Source organism: Myotis lucifugus, unplaced genomic scaffold (assembly GCF_000147115.1).
Source record: "Myotis lucifugus unplaced genomic scaffold, Myoluc2.0 scaffold_648, whole genome shotgun sequence".
Lineage (NCBI taxonomy): Eukaryota > Metazoa > Chordata > Mammalia > Chiroptera > Vespertilionidae > Myotis > Myotis lucifugus.
The window spans coordinates 235,307-255,654 of record NW_005871696.1 but is presented as its reverse complement, the minus strand read 5'-3'; the positions used below and the strand labels follow the sequence as shown (position 1 = coordinate 255,654).

General features: G+C 59.8%; 1 protein-coding gene and 1 long non-coding RNA gene across 7 annotated transcripts; one reads left to right on the top strand and one right to left on the bottom strand.

Moving 5' to 3' along the window:
* The first annotated feature begins 439 nt into the window (after positions 1 to 439).
* On the top strand, positions 440 to 1,302 carry LOC111823740. The gene is made up of 2 exons (XR_002826812.1): positions 440 to 469; positions 650 to 1,302. It is a non-coding gene; the product is annotated as an uncharacterized LOC111823740 (long non-coding RNA).
* An 860-nt stretch (positions 1,303 to 2,162) lies between these two features.
* On the bottom strand, positions 2,163 to 19,095 carry KATNB1 (katanin regulatory subunit B1). 6 transcript variants are annotated; one of them, XM_014447386.2, is made up of 20 exons: positions 18,863 to 19,095; positions 16,898 to 17,183; positions 14,162 to 14,292; positions 11,200 to 11,317; positions 8,162 to 8,262; positions 7,552 to 7,593; positions 6,871 to 6,954; positions 6,548 to 6,663; positions 6,089 to 6,160; positions 5,786 to 5,936; positions 5,463 to 5,653; positions 5,224 to 5,354; positions 4,808 to 4,858; positions 4,188 to 4,255; positions 3,936 to 4,055; positions 3,702 to 3,851; positions 3,266 to 3,342; positions 3,114 to 3,188; positions 2,780 to 2,896; positions 2,163 to 2,575 (listed from the first exon to the last, which is right to left on the bottom strand). In XM_014447386.2, the coding sequence occupies exons 2-20, from the start codon at positions 17,049 to 17,051 to the stop codon at positions 2,443 to 2,445; spliced, it is 2,082 nt and encodes a 693-aa protein (XP_014302872.1). In that variant the 5' UTR covers positions 17,052 to 17,183; positions 18,863 to 19,095; the 3' UTR covers positions 2,163 to 2,442. The 6 variants fall into 6 exon arrangements, with proteins under 6 accessions (XP_014302872.1, XP_006105253.1, XP_006105256.1 ...); XM_006105191.2 differs by lacking the exon at positions 18,863 to 19,095 and adding an exon at positions 18,240 to 18,362; XM_006105194.2 differs by lacking the exon at positions 18,863 to 19,095 and adding an exon at positions 18,240 to 18,362 and having other exon boundaries at positions 3,936 to 4,031.
* Positions 19,096 to 20,348: the final 1,253 nt, after the last annotated feature.

Genomic DNA, 20,348 nt, shown 5'->3' with positions numbered 1-20,348 from the left:
GGGCTCACCCCACGTCCTAGATGAGGAGCGGGCCTGGCCAGAGGACTGGGATCCAGGCCTCCCGCCCCCAACTTGCCCCACTCACAAAGGCCCAGCCCAGTGGTTCTCAACCTTCCTAAGGCCTCGACCCTTTAGTACAATTCCTCATGTTGTGGTGACCCCCAACCATAAAATTATTTTTGTTGCTACTTCATAACTGTAATTTTGCTACTATTATGAATCGTAATGTAATTATATATGTTTTTCAATGGTCTTAGGCGACCCCTGTGAAAGGGTCGTTCGACCCCCCAAAGGGGTCGCGACCCACAGGTTGAGAACCGCTGGCCCAGCCAGTGCTTGGGGTACAAAGGCATGGGGGGGCGGGGGTTGGGGCGGGCGGCAGATCATGGGGGTCCTGGCCCAAGGCAAGCCCGCCAGTGAGATGCCTGTTGCTTTGATTTCAGCCTGAGGCTGAGGCTGCCGTCTCCAGGTGAGTGGGGGCCAGTGGCCCAGGGCTGCCCGCGCCTGACCTCGCCTTGGGTTGTAGGGCTGTGCCGGGGGCCTGCTGCTCAGGGCTGGGTCCGTCCTGCTGCCTGCTGTCTGTCTGTGTGCTTCTGCCTGGCTCCCTCCTGCTCTAAACGGAGGCTAACGAGCCCCCTCCCCCCTGCAGGGAAGTCCAGGCCGCTGCCTGTGTGATGGACGTGTCCGCCCTGCCGTGCCAGGGTCTGGGTCCCGAGGCCTCACGGGTCTGCTCCCGCCGCAGCGCTGGGAGCCTGGGAGGCGGAGGCCAGAGAGGCGGCCCCTCTTGTGTCTCCCGAGATGAGAAACATGTTCACAAGGAAACGGTGTCTCTCGGCTGTGCTCTTGGTGCAAACGACGTGGGCTGGAAGGGCAGCCCAGACCCTCAGAGGGGTCCCTCGTGGGGAGGGCGGCAGTGCCGGGAGGTGGCCCTCGCCTGGGCTGGCCCACACCTCCCAGCCTGCAGGGCGCCCTCTGCGGTGGGTGGCTGAGGAGCCCCGGGAGGCGCAGGAACCGTGGGCCGGGCTGGGTGGTGGGCACCTGGGGCAGTCCTCCCAGGGCCCGCACCGGGCATGGGTATAGTGTTCGTTGTGTACATAGCGCGGCCTGCCTGCCGGGCGGCCGGGTTATTTATGGCTGGCAGGAGGCCAGGGGGCGGGGACTCTGCTGCTCCCCCATCCGCCTGGCACCAGGCTCGCTCCTTGCTCACTGGCCTCCTGACATTTGCTCCTCTGAAAGCCTATTTAAGAACTTTTGGAAGCTTAGCCATTTTTAATATTAAAATAAAAGCCTTTTTACACATGTGTGGTCTGAAGAACAGGTCTTGTGAGCCCCAGGAGCAGGGCGTCAGCTGGTGCTGCTCGTGGGTCGCCCACAGCCCCACACCTGCCGGAATAAGGGTCGCGTGGCCTGAACATCCACGACGGGTAGGGCCGGTGCCCCCCTCCCCTCGTCACGACTGACCCATCAAGTGTCGTCACCTCCGTCTTACAGGTGGGACATGCAGGCTCCTCCACGGCTCGGCACAAACATGGCTGGGCCCTGGCCTTGTCCGAGTGAGTGAGCTGGCCACAGGTGAGCGCACCCTCGCCCAGGGCTTACAGGAACCCCGCCCCCCCCCCGCCCCCGCCATGGGGTGTGTGGGCCTAAATTTGGTCCCAGCCTTGAGGGAGCCTGTGCTCAGTGGGGTCCTCCCTCCAACTGGGGCTGAACCCACTGGGTCGGGTCGCTCGTCCTGGCCACCAGCACTGGGGGTTCTGCAGGGAGTGAGGTGTGTTCAGAGCCCTCAGGGGAGGATGGGGGACAGCTCATCCAGTCCTGTCTCTGAAGGCCTCCGGGGGCGGGGAGCAGGCTGGGCTCTGGGGCAGCACAGTGGTGGCCGTGTCTGAGGTGGGGTCCTGGCATCCTGCAGCTGTTGGCTTGGAGGCATCCACAGGACAGCTGGGAGTGTGGCTGAGACAGAGGATGGGGGGGTCCGCCTCTCACCTGTCTCCCAGCCGTGGGGGAAGACTCCCCCAGAATAAGTCTGAATCAGCCCTTTCCTGTTGGCCTGGCACTCTGCTGCCCCCTGCTGGCCACACAGCCGGGTGCAAGCCTCTGCCTGCAATCCTGCACCTGGGAGAGCCCTGTGGCCAGAGATGCCCCTTCGGGCAAGAAAACCAGGGAATAGTTACAAATTTAATAAAATTTGTCTTATAAATTACAGCAGCAGCCCCAGGGCTTGGTTGGCTGCCCCAAGAAGCAAGAATTGGGCAAAGCTGGGCAGCCATAGCTGGACAGAAGTTGTCTGAGTTCAGGGCTGTGGAGGTGGCCAGTGGGCCAGCGCCGCCGCCTCCAGGATGGCCACAGGGCAGAAGCTCATGGGCCGGTGGGTGCACAGGTAACAGGAGTGGGGGTGGAGGCCAGGCCCCGAGGGTTGCCTGGTGCCCCCACCCATTGGGTTCCTCAGTCCAAACTGGCCATGAGCAGGTGCAGCTCCCGGAAGGCACTGCCGTGGCGGCCACTCAGGCCCGACTTGCTCCTGACGAGGCCGCTGATGCTCTTGAGCTGCTTATAGCAGAGCCGGCACTTGTGCAGCCTGTGGGCAGAGGGGCAGCACTAACCACTCCCGCCCCGGGCAGAGCCAGGCTATGGAGGAACCCAAGCTTGGGCTCACCCCACCCTCCCTCCTGAGTTGGGGTTTGTCCCAAGCAGTGACCTCCTGTATAAGCTGTAGCAGCAGGGCCATCAACAGTGGGCCGTGTGCCCTCAGCTGGCCTGGCACCCCTGCCCGGCCCCTCACCTCTCTTCCCGGCTGATGTCGACACCCACAGAGGGCGGGGCTGCCAGGATGTCAGTGATGAGGGGCAGAAAGCGCTGTAGGATCAGCTTCAGGGAGGTGCAGCCTGTCTGGACATAGCTGCAGAGGCAGGCGGATGGATGGAGCCACAGACGGACAGCAAGTACACAAAGACAGGGGCAGAGGATGAGAGGCAGCACAGGCTTGTTCCCACTTTGGCCTCTGGAACTTGCAGCGGGCAGCACAGCTGCACAGCCACCTCCCGTGGGCACCCCCTGGGGGTCTGCCCAAGCCTCTGCCCCTCCCTGCTGTGAGGAGGCGGGGCTTCTCTGCGTACCTCTCATACTTGCTCTGCAGGAGCTTCTCGATCTGCGGCAGGACCGTGGTGCAGAGGTCCAGCTTCCACAGGGAGCTGGGGAGAGGCCGGGACAGGTGCCCTCAGCACCCAGCCCTGCCCGCTCCGCCCACTCACCCCCTGCAGCCACTTACGCTTTCTGGTTGACGATGTTAAGGAGGTCCACCACCACCGACAGGTCATTGATGGCTACGGCCGAGTCCACCGACGTCTGTGCAAACAGAGCGCCCGTCAGGACAGGGAGAGGGCCCCTGCCGGGTGTGGTGTGGTGTGTGTGATGGGCCTTATTGTGGGACAGTGATAAAGCCACCTGAGATGACAGAGGACAGGGAGAGGGCCCCTGCCGGGTGTGTGTGATGGGCCTTATTGTGGGACAGTGATAAAGCCACCTGAGAGGATCAGCACAGGCCAAGCCCAGGGATAGGTGTGCAATAAATGGCAGCTTGTGATGAGGATGGAAGAGATCAAGTCAACCACAGTGTGGTGACGGGCTGCCTACCCCCCACCGGCCAGTTCCTGTGGCCCTCTTCTCGGTTCTGCCCTAAGCCCAGGGCAGGGGCAGGTGCTTGCCTTGATGTCGCCCGTGGTCCACACGGCCCTCACGGTGTCCAAGTTCTTGTGGCGGCTGGTGAGCACCACGCACATGGTGTCGTGGCCTTTGCGGATTTGCGACATGGCATCCTCGTCGACCAGCTCTGTCTGCTGGGGGATCTTCACAGCCTGTGGGACAGGCCCAGATGCTGGCAGCGAAGCTCTGCCCTCGCCCACGGGCCTCCACCCACCCTGGGCTGGGCCCACACTCACAGGCAGGAAGTCGGAGGCCTTCAGGCCGATGGGCTCGTTCCGGGTGGCAGGGATGATGGCAGGCTCGGCCTTGGGTGCGGGGGTGGAAGTGACGACCTGGGACCAGGGTGGGACCTCGAGCTGGAGGGGTCCGAGGCTCAGCGGACAGCCAGCCTGAGGGCTCCCTCTCTACCCGCCAGATGGGAGGCCCCTCACCCTGGTTCAGGGCTCCAGCCCCTCTGAGTCTCACACACGCCCTCTACCCAGACATACGTTTGGCACCGGGAACTGCGTGTCCATGGCTGGGCTGGGCTTTGCTGCCTCCTTGGCTGTGGCCACGTCTGGAGGCAGAAGGAAAAGATTTCTGGGTCAGGAAGAAGGCAGGGTGGGACTCTGGACGGCATCTGTAACCGAGGGGGACAGGGCAGGAGCCAGCGGGCAGCGGGGAGGGAGACGTCAGCAGTGTGGGTCCTGGGGAGGCCTAAGGGCAGGGGCTGGGCTGTCCCCCACTTTCTACCTACCCAATCCCAGGCCTGGCAGAAAGCAGGCATCTAGCCCTGTGAGTCGATGGGTGGGGCGATCTGCCAGCTCACTAGGAATGTGTGTGCTGGGGGCGCTGGTGGTGAGGGCTGAGAGCCACAAGGCCCCCATCTACAGCGAGCCCAGCTTGTTCCTCCACAGCGCTTATTCCTCCACAGCACGTGTCCTGTTTCTGGACTCATCTGTGGGCTTGAGAGGAGCACCTGTCTACCCTGTTTACGCTCAACCACCAGGGACTAGCCTGGGGCTTGGCACATAGTAGGTGCTCTCGAGTGAGCGGCAGAGGCTGAATCTGTGCCTCAGAGGGGAGAGGACTGAGGAGCTGGGAGGCCAGCTCTGCCCCACCGACTCACCATCCTCTGGGGGTGCTGGGAAGGGCTCGCTTCTTCGAGGTGGTGTCCGACCTGTAGAGGGGAGAGGGGCTGGGGACTCGTGTCAGCTGCCCAGGGTTCCTGTCTGCGTCCCCAGGGTCCTGTCAGGACTTGGGGATGGAAGGTGGTTTCCCGGCATGCAGCTGCACACCTGCGACCCTGTCCCGGCCCACAAACCCTGTCCCGCCCCTTCCCACCCACTCGCCCCGGTGGGCAGGGCACTGAGTGGCTGCCAGGGCTCTGCCGGGGCCAGGAGTTCCTGGGGAGAGAGCTGGCCCGGTGTGTGTGGGTTAGGAACTAAGGGAGCTGCATGGATGCCGTCCCCAGAAAGGATCATCTGCATCATTTCACAGGTGGGGTGCTGGGGTTCCCGGGGGGCGGGGGGAGCCGGGCCTCACTGATGCTGTTCTTGGGCTGGAAGATCTCGTTGTAGTCCTCCGCGTTCTGAATCTCCGCACGAGACTCCCGCTCGTCCCGGTCGTCCTCGCTGCTGGGGCTGCGGCGCTCGCTCTCAGAGTTCTGCTTCACCCTGCGGGCGGCAAGAGGAGGACGGACGGGCCAGTGAGGCCAGGCTGGGACCCCCAAAGCTTTCCCAGGGTCAGACCCGTGTCCTGTGCCCCTCGAGCCCCGAGCCCACCTCTGAGGCTTGCTGCAGGTTGTGCTGGGCCGCTCGTAGATGCGCCGAAGGGGGGCAGTGGGGAGGGGCGGCTGCTGCGTCAGGAGCCGGCTGTCCTGCACGGGGTCCTGGGTCACCGTGCCTGTCCTGGTGACCCGGGTCAGGTCCACCACATAAGAGGAGACGTTGCTCTGGGCGAAGGCCACGCCTATCTGCAGGAAGCGGCAGAGCAGCGGTTAGGGGATGGGTGGGCAGGATCCCCGCAGGGCCGGTGGGAGTGGGGGCCTGCTGGGCTTGTGGGAGCAGCTGGGCAGACAGAGGGAGGGTGCGGGCGGCGGTCTCACCAGCTGGTTGTTGCAGATGGCCAGGTCGGCCACCTTGCCCCAGTTGACGAGGACCACGTCAAAGCAGCGCTCGGGCTCCCAGCCGTAGACGCGCAACGAGTCCTGGCAGCCGCTGTACAGGCAGCAGCCGTCGGGGTTGAAGAGGATGCTCCTGGGCAGGCGAGAGAGGGCCATGGGTCCCAGGAACCCGGGGAGGCTGCGGGGAGCCCGGGACAGGAGGGAGCAGAAGCCGAGAGGGAAAGCGCACCCGCATCCACACCTCATTCCCGGGAAGGGCTGCCCACCGCCCAGTGGCCTGCGTACCTGACAGGCCCCGGCTCCCCTTCGATGCAGCTCACCACCTGGAATTTCTCCAGGTCCCAGAAGCGGATGGTCCTGCAAAGGCAGCCAGGCTGTGCTGGGAAGCCAGAGCCCTGGCTCCACGCAGGCCTTCTCTCCCCCTATTACCTGCGCCCCCACCCCGCCCAGCACCCCTCAGGGCCAATAAGAGCAATGCCTTGGGCCAGGGCTGGCCCTGGACAGGCAGGGGGAGGGGACACAGTGGGAGGCCAACATGGGCCTTGGACTGGACATGCCCTTGAAGGCCCAGGACACAGGCCGGGAACCAAAGTCCCATCTTGGGCTGGCAGTTGCTCAGCCTACAGAGGCCCATCAGGCATATGACACCCTGGGACAGACAGATTGGGGACAGATATACATACACTCAAGCAGAGATGTGAGGCGCGGCAGTCACAGGCGACGGGCCCTGCTTCTCCTTCTCACCTGTCAGAGCTGCCGGAAGCCAGGAGGTACTCGTTGGGGTGAAACTCCACCACGTTGACGGGCCCCGTGTGGCCAGGGAACTCGGACATCATCTTGCCGGCAGTCAGATCCCAGAGCTAGGGCAGGGCGGGTGGAGGTCAGGACCAGGCCGGGCACTGCAGCCGCCCGCTCTCCCTCCTGTCCAGCCCAAGCTCTGTCCACACACCACCTTCCCATCCGCACAGCTTGGGACAGCACCCCCAAGGAGGGCGGTGGGGACCAGCCTGAGTGTGACCAGCAGCCGCCAGGCCCCAGCCCTGGGCCCGGGTCCGGCCGGGAGCTACCTTCACTGTGTGGTCATCTGCAGCCGATGCCAACCACTTCCCGTCGGGGCTGAACCGGAGACACCGCACGGCCTGGCTGTGCCCCTGAGGAGGACAGAGCACCGGGCTCACCCTCGGGGCCTGGCCCAGGACCCTCCCTCCCCACCACCCCGGCCTTCGACAAGCAGTGCGTCCTGGGGTGCAGGCAATGAGGGGAGACATGTAGGAGATGCCACAGAGGGACACTTCCCAGGGGGACCATGGACTCCCAGGCCTGCAGGGGCTCCAGGAAACCAAGACTGCATGGTCAGTCTTATGCTTCTTTTTAGAGTTAAATGCCCTTTCTTCATATCAAAGGGTCTAAAAACCTCTAAAAATAAAATAATAAAATAAAAATCTCTAAAAATAATTCTGCTAAACTTAGTGCTTCCAAACCCCTATGAACAGGCACCCCCTCCCCCGACCACACCGGCTGCCTGTCTGTAAAACCAGGCATGGAGCACAGTGGTTTGGTGAGCACGGTTCTTGGTGAGCACGGTTCTGGGGGAGGTGGACCACGCACGGCACCCTGCTCTGCTCGATTCACGTTTCTCACGCTCTCCCCCATGGTGGACAGCAATGCCCTCCAGCCCCTGCCAGTGGGCACCACAAGCTCGATGCCTGCATGGAGCTGTGGAATGACCACAGAGGGGCCTTCCTTACCCTGTACCGGAAGACACAGCCTTTCCTCCTGATGTCCCAGAGCTGCGGGGAGAGGGGGAGAGGCGCAGTCAGCACAGGTACAACCAAGGCTGGGCTTAGGGTGGGGGCCTAAAGCCTGGGCCGGAGGCCAGGCTGTGGCTGTGAGCAGAGAAGGGACCTGGGTGCCTCCAAGTCATTACACCCCAAAATGACAGAGGTCTGGAAACTGCTCACTAAAGCTGGGAATTCCGCTTGGCCGGCGTGACTCTGATTGAGCGCTGACCTATGAACCAGGAGATCATGGTTCAATTCCCAGGAGGGGCACATGCCTGGGTTGTGTGTTTAATCCCAAGTAGGGGGCATACAGGAGGCAGCTGATCAATGATTCTCATCATTGTTTCTCTCTCTCTTCCACTCCCTTCCTCTCTGAAATCAATAAAAACATATTTTTTTAAAAAAATAAATAAAACTGGGAATTCCAAGCAGAAATGTCACACCTCCCTTCTCTAGGAGGGTGTGAACGTTGCCGCACAGAGAAGACACGCCCACAGGGAGCTGAAAACCCACCCCTCAGGCAGGACATGCCGTCCCGCTGCCAGCCAGCGGAGACCCAGGGCTGAGTGCATCTCACCTTGATGTTGGTGTCCTGGGAACCCGAGGCCACAAACTCGCCGTAGGGGTGGAAATCGAGGCTGCAGATGTTGGCTTTGTGTCCCACGAGCGTGCGAAGAACTAACAAGAGAAGCAGAGACGCTTGAGAGCCAAACAAGACGGCTAGTGCAGAAGGCTGTTGTGCTTGTGTGGGGGCTTTAATACTGAAGAATAACACGGATTTTAAAAATTGGGGCGAAAATCAGCCAGGGTCCTACCACCCTAACAGCTAATTTCCCTATTTTCCTCCTGAGCAACGACAGCCATTTCTGGTATTACCTGAACCTCCGGGAAATGCATCGCAGCCCCCAGCTTTTGCTCTGGGCTTGTCCCAGTGTGTTGTTGAGAGCAAAGGGAGGAGGGAGATATCAGGCAAAGGGCAGTGGTAAGCAAAGCACCTCCCCCACCACCACCAAGTAGGGCGAGTGGAGGGTGCGCCAGGGGTGGCCCTGGAGGGAGGTGGCTGTGAGGACAGACTGTGAGAACTGAGAGGACACGGGGGACATGCTGGGGTCAGAACCTCAGGGGTGGGGGGCAGATCTCCTCCTGCTGCCCCAGGAACCCAGGACTCCCACCTTTCAAGGTTCTGTAGGCAGCTCCATAGCCCAACTCAGCCCACAGGCAAACCGTGTTTGTCTCTGGTACGAATCAAATTTGTCTCCTCGTTCTGGCCTCGTGTGTCTTGCTTTTTAAAAGATTTATCATTTACTGTCTGCATGAAACCGATCCCCCGTGAGAGCTGGGGCCGCCAGGGACAGGAGCCCGGCCATCCTGAGGTGTGAGCCAAGGTGAAGCGGGTGCTGGGAGGTAGCGAGCTCTCTTCAAGGTGGTCACACGCCACCGGGGCTCAGCACCGCGTTTCTGGTCAAGGCGGCCTCGGGCACACGCTGCCCGTCCAGGGCCGGGAGGGGGGCAGACTGCTGGCTCCTGCTTCAGCCCAGGGGCTCTGCATCCCACAGCAAGGTTTCCGAAATCCTGCCCCGCCCCGAGAGGATGTGGTGCGCCCCGCCCTGCGTGGGCCGGCTTCATGGGATCCCGGCTGACCCACCCTCGCCCTCTGGCTGTGCCATGGAAAGCAGGCAGGACCACATTCTTCCGGCGTGGCTTCTGCCCTCGCTCTTCTGTCCCAGGAGGAAAGGCCGGGTCACGGGAGCTGCAGAGGAGGCCTCTGGGGTGTGCACCCCATGCGGGAACCTCCCAGCCAAGCAGCTGCTCATCCTTCCCGAAACCCTCCAGGGATGGGCTGCCTTCAGAGCAACCGACGTGAACCCCTTCTGTGGCCTGTCACTGCCACGCACGCCACGATGGGCAGGGGTGGAGGTGAGCCCGAGGTCTCAGCTCTTCCTGCCACGGCTGCTGAGGGCAAGCCTCTCCCCCTTCGGAGAAACTCCCCAAACTGAGGCACCAGCCGACAGTGGAGAGCGCGGGGATGGGATTCCAGGCCCAGCTTCCGCCACCCCCAGCCGGAGGGTCCTCACAGAGGCCCCATGTGCCCATCTGACAAATAAGGGGGCCTCCCAGCCTGGCTCTGCATCAGAGCCACCTGGCGGCTCACTGGGCCAGGTCCTGGGCCCACCCCACTTCCGAGTCACGTTCGCTGGGAGTGGGGTCTGGGCCATGTGTTTGACGAGCCTGAGAGCAGCCACTGTGGGGACTCCACGCCCAGGAATTCCAGACAGAGGTCTTCCGTTTCTACTCGGTGCCCACCTTGAGGAGCGCTCACGCTTCCCTTACACGTGAAGTGGTTGGGTCTGAGAACGCACGGCGCCCGTCTTCCCTTTTGTCCCCTGCTCCTCAGCGCACGGTGAATGGCGGGTGCCGTCCGCTGGGATTCGGGTCCGGGCAGAGGCTTCCCAGGTGGAGAACTGCCTCCCGCCGAGCCTTTCTGCTTCCTCTGCTGGTTCCACCCTGGCCCCTTGGGTCCAGCGATGCCCCAGCAGACGCCGTGGGTCCCGCGTGCGGCCAGGCAGTGGGAGCGTTCTGAGACGCTCAGCATGCAGCCCACACCAGGGGGGCCAGCAGCACCCACGAGGCCCGGGGCGCCATCTTCCTGTAGAGCCACCTACACAAGAAGACCACTGCCCTTGGCAGAATGACGCTGGCCACTGAGTGTGTGTGGCTGACAGCCACCGTCCTGCAGCAGAGGCAGAGCACGCATCACAGGAGGAGCCCAGAGACCTGTAAGTCTCAGCCAGGCATGGGGGGGGGGGGGCCTCAATTCTGGGAAAGCAGCCTTGGCAGCCCCACGCCACTGTTTCCTCTCCCCTCCAGCGGTGGCCCCCACCCGGCGCGCTGGGAGTCCAGACCAGCAGCGGGCAGCGAACCGTGAGCCCACGGGCTTTCCTTGGGCCTCTCAGGGTTGGCCTGCACAGTGTTCTGTGCTAACACATGCAGTGCTTCCAGGAAGAAACTACAGCATAACCATGTTGTTTAGAAAGATGGAGGGACTGAGCAAAACACCAGGTTACAGGGCAGAGGCTGAGGCCTCTGAGAAGGGGAAGGAGTGGGAAAGGCTTCCTCTTCTCATTGTGAATGTTTGTACAACCACCGGTACCTGCCTTCTTACACTCTGACTCCGATAGAGGCGAAAACTAAACTGCAACACACAGAGCGCAGGAAACAGAGGGCTGGCCACCCCAGCCCCATCCTGCAGGCGGCAGTGAGCCGAAGCTGAGTGGGGGCCGCCCCGTCGGGCCACCCGCTCCCCAGTGTGCCCCACACAGCCACCTCGCTGCTGTGTGGCCCCTGGTGGCACTTGATGTCCTTCAAGGTTCTGAATCCGCAAGATACCCACACGCCCATCCACACAGCTGTCCACTCGGACATTTACCAGGTGCCTCCTTGGTGCCAGCATTCAGAGATGGGGGCGGGTGGGGTCACCACTCTGGCCAGTGTCCCAGGAGGGAAGCACCCCACCTAGTCAGGACGGGCTTCCCGGAGGAAGCGACGGGTCAGGAGCCCGAGACAGCAGGGTGCAGGGTGCAGGGGGCACTGGGGAAGGCGAGCGCAGACACCTACTTTTGGCAGCTTCCAGGTCCCAGACTCGGATGGAGCCCGACTGGGAGCCGGCCACAATGAGCTCCTCGGGGGTGTTGAGGCGGACACTCTCCACTGGGGACGTGTGACCCGTCAGGCTCTGTGGGGAGAGGGTGGCAGCTTCAGTGCACTTCGTGGACAGACCCCCAGCTGCTGCCCCGAATTCTGGGTCCCCAGGAAGTGTGTCGGCGAGAAGTGGCCCAAGCGACGGACGGCTGAGCAGCCGCTTCTCCGGCCTCAGCTCCCAGGGCTAAACGTGGGCCAGACCCCGTCACACTCCAAGCCCTGCCACTGCTCACTGTGCTCCTGGCAGACGCCACCTGCAGAAATGGGCCTGGGCCCCTTGGGGGGGCAGCTGACCCTTTAGTCTGAATCCAACCACGGCCCACAGGGCTCTGCTCCATCTCACGCCCTGCTGGCCCACGCCCCTCAGGAGGGGAACCGTGGCAGAAGTGAGGCGGGCTCTCGGCGGCACCCCTCTCTCCCCTCCGAAATGCCTGGGTCCCCGGGTGCTGTCCCCGCTGGAGGACCCAGCCACGCTCCCAGGAGGGGGCTCTGAGAACCCGCAGCTTGGGGGTGACTTTGCTGACAAACACAGAGTCTCCCCCAACTCAGAGCTGGGGAGCTGGGCCAGGCTGAGCCCAGGAGGGAGAGGAGGGAAGTGCCGGCGTTTCCAGCTTTCTGGAGAGGCCGGATCTAGAACCCATGGTGCCTGTCACTCCCACCCAGCACTGCCCCCCAAGGCATCATAGTGACACCATCAGTGTTTGCTGACACCCTTCCCCCTGGGGGTTGGGGACGGTAGGGAAAACTGCTCCTCAGTGGAACCTCCCCAAGGCCAGTTACAAGCAGCTGGTCCAACTCCCAAACGTCACCGGCAGAGCATCCCTGGGTACGCACCCCACGGAGGGCACTGGGCACACCCACCCACACTGAGAAACGCCCATTCCCGCACACACACCCACGGTCACTCACTGCAGCGCATCTCTTGGACCACAGACCGGAAACAATACAAATACCCGTCACCGGACACTGTCATCATGGTCACCCATGCAATGGATGCTATTCACTCAGCATGAAAATGAACGGGGCAACCGCAGCCCATGGTCCAGACTAACCTCCATGACACGCACAGGTGGAAAGAGGTGGAGACAGTGTGTACAGTGTGAAGCCACTGGTATAAAGGGGGGAGGGAAGCAGACATGAACATCCGCCCTGAACGTAGGAAGTCATTCTGGAAGGATGGAAGGACACACGGGAACCGGAGCGAGGCTGTCTCCAGGGAGGGAGGTGGGGTAGGGGAAGGAAGATGTTTCACTGTTGCCTGAGTATCATCTGGATGTGGAACGACATGAGGTCACACACTCCAAAATGCACAGAAATAGATCACAGTGAACTGCCGCAGAGGGAGCCGCAAGAGCACAGACCTGAGGTGAGAAAGAACTTGGCAAATTTGAGGCCCTGCAAGGCCTGGTCTGTGGGAGAGCCTGGGGGGCGGGGGGGGGGGGCGGGGGGGGCTCGGCTGAGGCCCTTGGGGGCCTGTGGCTGCACCAGGTGTGAGAAGGTAAGTCTAGACCCCAAACTGTCCCCTGTGCTTCTCTGAGGACGAGCGCCTGGGCTCACTTCATGTCCATTTTTGGTCAGTCTTTGCTGAGTTTTCTCAAATTGTGTACGTTACTTTGTCATTCAGGGGCAGGGCACATTTAAACTTTAAAAACAAAGGGAAACAAACGATTTCAATTCTGTTCTGAACTCAATTGCCATCGTCTGGACCCCTGGCTGTGGTCTGGGTCAGATCTCGGTTCTCTGATGAATCTCCAAGTCAATGAGCTGATTAAGTCTCTACTAATAAATACCACCTCCTATTTATTCTTTATCCTGACTTGGCCAAGAGTCAGGAGTGCGATACCACCCCGTGCTGTGGGGCTGTGTGGGGAGAGAGCGAGGCCCGTGCTCCTGGTGGGAATGTAAATGGATTTCTGGAGGGCAATTTGACGACAGGTCTTGAAAGCTTTGTGAAAAGTGCACACCCTCGGATTTAATGCAACCATCACAGACCTGCTCACAGAGTTAGCAGATGGGGATGTTTACCACGTGGCCGAGCAGAGCCAAAAGGCTGCAAGTGACCTCCATGCTGGGAACAGGGCGGGGCCAAGCCAATGCCAGCTCGCTCCATGGCACACCACAAAGCCATTACAAATCATGTCTTTAAAGGAGATTTTCTGACACAGGAAAATGCTTACATATTGTATTTTTTAAAAACCAGGCCACAGGACAGTGAGAGCGCGTTCTGGAAATATATTGCTATTTATTTCTGTGTGTGCACGTGTGTGTGTTGGCATGTGTATGTGACATAAATGCTCAAGTCTGCACATGTGTGCATGTGCATGTCTGTGGATATCAGCTCCTACAAGGACACAGACCAAAAGCCAACTGCAGTGGTCTTGGATAACGGGACTATGTATCTTTCATTTTCGTATTTTTCCTTCTTCGTGGTTTCCTGTTTTGGAACAGTTTTCAGCACTGAGTGTAGCTGTGCAGCCAGGGGAAGTCTGATAAAGAACCAGCTCTCTGCCCACTCCAGGCAGGCGCCTGAAATCCTTCAGTGGAATGAGGTGGGAATATATCAGTCACCCCCACACACAGCTGCCGGGGGGTGGACGGGCCCTGGGCAGGGCGGGGCAGGCTCCACTCATTTAGCCTCTCATGCAAGCTCCCTGGCGTGCTGTCCACAGCCAGGTGACACCCCATTCCCGAGGACGGGCCACTGTCACTGCCATCTGGGGTTGCCCTGGGCCTTCCTGAGCCGACAGCTGGGGGAGGCATGGATGTTGTGCTGTGTCCGCTACCCTAGGGATGGGCACCCAGAGGACAGGGTGCCTCACCCACCACTACCACTCCCGCCCCTTGCCCCTGCCCCTGCCCCCTAGCCGGCGAGGCTCACCATGATGCAGTTGGGCTTGTTGATGGACCACAGGTTGACACGGCAGTCGTCCCCTCCTGTCGCCAGCAGCCGCCCGGAGCCTTTGCCCAGCACCAGTGAGGACACATTGCTGGCGTGGGCGACGATTTCCTCTACAAAGGAAAGGGCAGAGGGGAAGGCAGTCAGGCCACAGTCAGGGGGCTTGATGGGCCACGTGGAGGAGGGGAGGGCCTGGCCCTGCTCGGCCATCGGCTCTGGCACCAGAAGCCCCTCTCGAGGGCTCTGCCCCTCTGGCTCCCCTTTGGTGCCCAGACACCCCCTCTGACACCTGCTGACAAGGTAGGGCCTGGGCCTGAGGCAGAAATGACTGTTTCTCAACTTCACTGACACCTGTCTCACCCTTAGGCCTCGTGATTTTCTTCCCTTTTCTGCACATTAACTGGTAACATTACTGACTGACTATGCTCGATTTTTCATCTGGTAAGTGGAGTTAATAATATCACTGCCAGAACGTTGACCTATGAACCAGGAGGTCACAGTTCAGTTCCCGGTCAGGGCACATGCCCGGGTTGCGGGTTTCATCCCCAGTAGGGAACGTGCAGGAAGCAGCCGATCATTGATTCTCTATCACCATTGATATTTCTTTCTCTCTCCCCCTTCCTCTCTAAAATCAATAAAAATATTTTTAAAATAAAAAAAATAACAACAGTGCCTGGCTCATTGAGTTGCTGAGGATTCAGTGAGAAGGTGCCTGTGAGCTGCTGGGTAGGGAGTGAGTCTGTGGTTGTTAGGCAGGCTAAGGACTAGGCACCATGAGACAGTGAGCACTGGGGCCCCAGGTGGGCAGAGGAGGGTGGGCTGCGTGAGGAGGGGGGGCAAGAGGCAGCCGACTGAGAGGTCTGGGTGTGAGGGGGTGGGAGTGAGGGCTGACCAGACAGAGGGACGTAGGTCACTGTGGGCAGCCACAAGGGCCCTGGCCTGGACGGCTGGGGCAGCAGTGGGGGCAGCAGACTACAGCCCCAGGGGCATCAATGCTCCAAAGGAAACAGAACACAGGCAAGGAACCAAGAGGCCGCCCAGGTCTCTCAGCTCATCCCTGATGAGTTCCTCCCGGGAGGGAGGGAGTAGACAAGACAGGTCTCCCCACTCAGAGGGCAAGCCCTCCCATGCCCCCGCCATGAGGTAACCAGGAGGCCTCCGTCAGCTACAGTGCTGTGCGCTGGAACTCAGATGCCTGAGCCCGTCACCGCCCACCTGAGCACTGGATGGCTAGGCCTTCCTTTCAGATAAAGCAAAGCGTCAGAAGGGCTGGGATCCTCACCAGCCTCTGTGGCACCACATTCTCCCCAACGCTGTGCTGCCGCCCGGGGCCTCCTCTGAGTTCTGCCCTGAGCTCCTGCCTCAGGGCCTTTGCACACACAGTTTAGGCAGCCTACAATGCTCCCCTACCCCATTCTCCATCACCAGTTAACCGCTTCAAAGCACAGCCCAGCTGAGAATTCAAGGAGAGACGGAGGGGCGTGCTCCCAGGCTCTGGACCCCATTTCACAGGGACCTTTGTCTCTTTTGCCCCCGACCGCCTCCCTCGTGCCTGGTTCTATGCTCAGGGAAGACCAGCTGCTGAAGGGGTAGGTACATAACCCTAATAAACAGAAAGCCACGCTGTCCAAAGTGTACCTTCCTTGGGAGCCGGTAACAGGATTCTCCCAGAACTCTTGGGCTTAGAGGAACGATTTGAAAATGGTCCAAACCTCTCATTTTACAAACGAGGACACTGAGGCCCAGCAAAGAGCTTCGCCCAAGTTCCCGCAGTTGAAAAGTGAAGGCGTTGCCCCAGCTCCTGAAAACAGCCCAGGGACAGTTCACAGCACAGGGTACCAGTGAGGGCACCAGGTTTATACCCACCAGTCACTACAGACGGGTGGTACGACCCACAGAGGCACCGGCCAGGAGGGCCGCAGTCCTCACATGGGATCCTCGAGATCCTCCCAGGGGGTCCAAGAGAACAAAAGTGTTTTTCTAATAACACTAAGATGGTATCTGACTTTGACGCCTTTGTTTGTTCCTAAGAATATAGTTTTCCAGAAGATGCTCGATGTGATGACATCATCATCAAGGGCATGTGGCACTGTGTGTTCTTGTTTGAAAATGTCTCGGTATGGCTGACATGGTGAATAAGGAGCTCCCATGAACAAGAACCCTTTGGGGTCCTCAGTAATTGGAGTACAAAGAGGTCCTCGGATCAGGGTCTGGCTCTGCCATAGGGAGTAATGGCGGCAGTGGGTCGTGCTCACGCTCAGTCGCATCGCAGAGCCCTGTCAGCGTCCCTCCGGCGACCCTCTCACCCTGGCCCCCTGGCCCAGGATGCCCTCAGCTGATGGCGGAAATCTCACTAGGGAGATGCCTGAAAACGTCAAGAACATCTTTCAGGACTCTCACCCCATCGCCTGTCAGCCTAAGTGGAAACCCTGCACTAAGCGCTTGATTCTATGTGTTTCTCACTTGAATCTCACAGAAACGTAGACGTGACCATCTTGTCGTACAGACAGGAAACGAAGCCTCGGAGGGTGAAGTCCCCCGGCCAATGTTACCCGCTGAGTGCCAAGGTCAGGATTGGCATCTTGCTCTTACTCCAAGGCCCGGGGGTCTCCCTTTGTGCCAAGAATAGAAGACAAAGCTGGGGGTTCAGGCTCCCCCCCAGCAACAAACAGCTCACAGGATACATGGGGGGAGAGAGAAAACAGGAGAACCACTCACGCAATTTCCAGGCCGTCTTGTGACCACCGGGTGGCCATCCTCCAGCTGTCTGGCACTCGAAGCTCCACCCACAAAACAGACGGCTTTCCTCCAGGGGTGGGGGTGGATCCCCCCCAGATCCGCCAATCAAGTCGGCAGGGAGTCCCCCACACATCCAGGCAGAGGGAATGCCTTCCTCCGGGACCAACTCTTCGCTTTAAATCATCCACGGCAGCAGCCTGTCCGCGCCCGTCCGGATCCTGGATCATGGAATGTCAGGCTCGGGCCATCTCAGCTCAACACTGGGCTGGAACGCAAACAGAGGGATGGCTTTTTAGGAAACACTTTGGGGGGGGGGGGGGCTGGGGGGGAGGGGGACGGACCCTGATTTGCAGACTGCAGCTCCCTGCATCCCTGAGGCCACTGGATACAGACAGACAGACAGACACCCACCAAAGCCAGGAGCTGCACTGCAAAATGGGTTTGAGAAGCAGGAGCGGGGGCACCTCAGACAAGGTGCCCTGGAACCCAGGGGAAGGGAAGGTCCTCCCAGAGGCCAGGATGATGGGAGGAGCTGGCTGCTGGCTGTAGATGAGACAGATTTCTGAGAGTCACTGTGTGGTCTGACCGAGGCAGAGGGGGTGGAGTCAAGGCTAAGCTGGGGGGCCCATGAGAGGCACCCCGGAGACGGGTGCTGAAGTCTTCTCCGGGGAGAATGTCAAACGGGGCCCCGAGGATCCAACCCCCCGAGTTTGTGGCAAAGGAACCAACCCTGGTCCCCCAAATTCCCCAGGACGGTGCTAGGCACGAGCCGGTATGACTCCTCCGCCCTAAAAGGCCGCCCGACCTGCTTCCTCCCAGCCCTTTCCCCAGGAAACCTCTCCTCCGCACCCCTGCTGCCCCTGGGTCCCCCAGCCCTGCCCCTCTCGTCCTCCACCCCCCCTCCTTCCTCCCGCGCCCCCCATTCACACACATCTCGTCTCCCGAGCTCCCTAACGTGGCCCCTGCCTCGCCAGACCCCCTTTCCTCCGCGTTCCCCTCGGCCACCAGGATCCCCATTCATTCACTCTCCTGCTTCCGGCGTCCCTAGTCACCCCCCAGCCTCCCGCGGACCCCCAGCTCAGCTTCCGGCCTCCCCGGTTCTGCCCTCAGGCGTCCACGCCGGTCCCGCCCCTCCCGAGGCCAAGGCTGGTCCCTCGGCCTCCCCGGGTCCTCCCACTCCTCTCAGCCGGCGGGGAAGGGCGCCAACCTCCCCGCGCCGCAGCCCTCTCTCCGCCGCAGCCCGGCCCGGCCCCGCCTGGCTCGGCCCGGTCCGGGGCCCACCGGCCGTCCCCTCGCCTCCTCGCCCCCCGGCCCACTCCACCTGCAGCGGCGGCTCCCGAGGCCAAGGCTCTGCTCCAGGGGCGACCCCCACTTGCCTCCATCCCCTGCCCTGATTGGCCGCTGCTTGACAACCGACCCTCACAACAAAACCTCCGGCTCAGAGCCCCGCCCTCCCCAACTCTCCCGCCAATCAGCTGCCGCGGGAGCTCCGCCTCTTTCCAGTTTTGACCAATCGAAGAAGGCACTTCTGCCGCTTTTCCTAAGTTCCCGCCCTTTTTTCCTGAATTGGGCTAATCACGAGGAAGAAGGGTTCAAGGGCCACCCCTCGGCCCCTAATGAACCAATGCGGGCTGCCGTTTCCTTGGTCCCGCCTTCGCCTCAAACTTTCCCTTTCAGCCACCTTGCCTACTCGCCCTCTAACCTCGTTAGCGTTTGAAAAATTTGCGAGACGCCCTCCAATGGCGGCTGCACCAATCGCTTTAGCAACCGTCCCAGCTCGACCAATCAGCGTTCGCATTATTGGAAAACCAACTCCCAGATAGCCAATGGGAAGGGGACATCCGGACCCGAGTGAAGCCGTGGAGCTTCCATCTTGGAGTCGGGCAAAGCGGGGCGGTGTACTTAAGTCAGCATTTTGCACGGGTTCTCGCTCGTTCCCTTCACCTGTGGGCGGATCCGCGGGTCTGAGGACTTTTCCCTCCTCTTTGGCTCGAATCTCCCACCGGAGACCGGGAGAGAAACTGAGATTTCCTGATTCTGGGTCCGAGTCAGGCGTGGAGCCCGGGATTGCTGCCTCCACCGCCGACGCCTTCGGCGGATGGATGGCCGCTTCCTTAAAGCGCTGACCGACTGGGAACCCGAGAAACGCCGACTTCATTTGTGATCCGTGGGTGGGGGTGGCCTTAATCTCCACTGCCCTGCACCCTCTCTGCCAGAAAGAGGCAGCGTCCACCCATTACACTGTACTTGGGGACGCCGACTGCAGAGGCTTATGGGCACTGTCAAGAGAGGACCAGATTAGCAGAATAAAATCCGATCAGCACTGCCCACCCTGCATTTCTCAACCTTTTATATGAAAACGTCGTGGAGAACACTGGAAAGAATACTATAATGATATAGACTACTTCAATCATATGATGATCCATATACGTACCGTGTGGATTTCATCACTTGCTAACATTTTGCTATACTGATTGGCTTTATCCGTGTGTGTGTTTTCTGAACCATTTGCAAGTTGTGGACATCGAGACATTTCACCCTGACACTAATGCTACTGAGCGTGTAATTCTTAAAAATCAGACCCTTCTCCTGCATAATCATTGCATCAAGAAAACGAACAGTTGTTTTCCAGGGCAGATTTTCATAATCATCCCCAAAAACTATTTTTAATAACATTTTTCCTAATTAGGAAAGCATCAAGATTTGGCACTTGGCTCTTCTAAGCTCATTCGATTTCATCTCCCCCTCCCCCCCCCACTTTCTTAATGACTTTGATCTTTTGAAGAGATTGGGCCGTTTACCTTGTAGACTGTCCCACATTATAATTTTGCCGGACTTTTCCCTTCTAGTCTCATTTACCTTGTTCCTTTTCCTCTGAATTTCTTGTTAAATGGAAGTCAAAGCATGATTAGATTCATGATCACCGTTTTGAAACACTTTATGATGAAGTATAATACACATACCCCATATACTGTAAGGGTACGAGGTCGGTGAATTTTCACCATCTGAACATACTCAGGTCAAGAAGACTATTACCAGCTCCTCAGAAGTCCCCATATCATTCACGTGGTTGTAGTTTGTTCTTTCCACTGAGCCCAAGCGGGGTGTCTCAGCCTCCGTATTATTGACATTTTAGGCTACATAATTCTTGAGACCACCTGCGGAGGTGTTGCAAAGTTTCAGCATTCCCATGGAAAGGACAGGAAGTCAAGGAGGAAGGTGGCCAAGGTGGGTAGAGGAAGTTGGTCCCCGACTATAGATAAAGAAGGGAAGGAGAGCAAGGCTGGTGCTGGAGCTTGTGAACGAGGTATAAATTGCAAATCACAAGTGTGTTTATTTACAGAAAAATCATGAGAAGCAGGAACAGATGGGGCGCAGAGAGGTGGAGCGGCAGTGAGGCCAGGCACCTGATTCCGAGGTCATTAGCTGG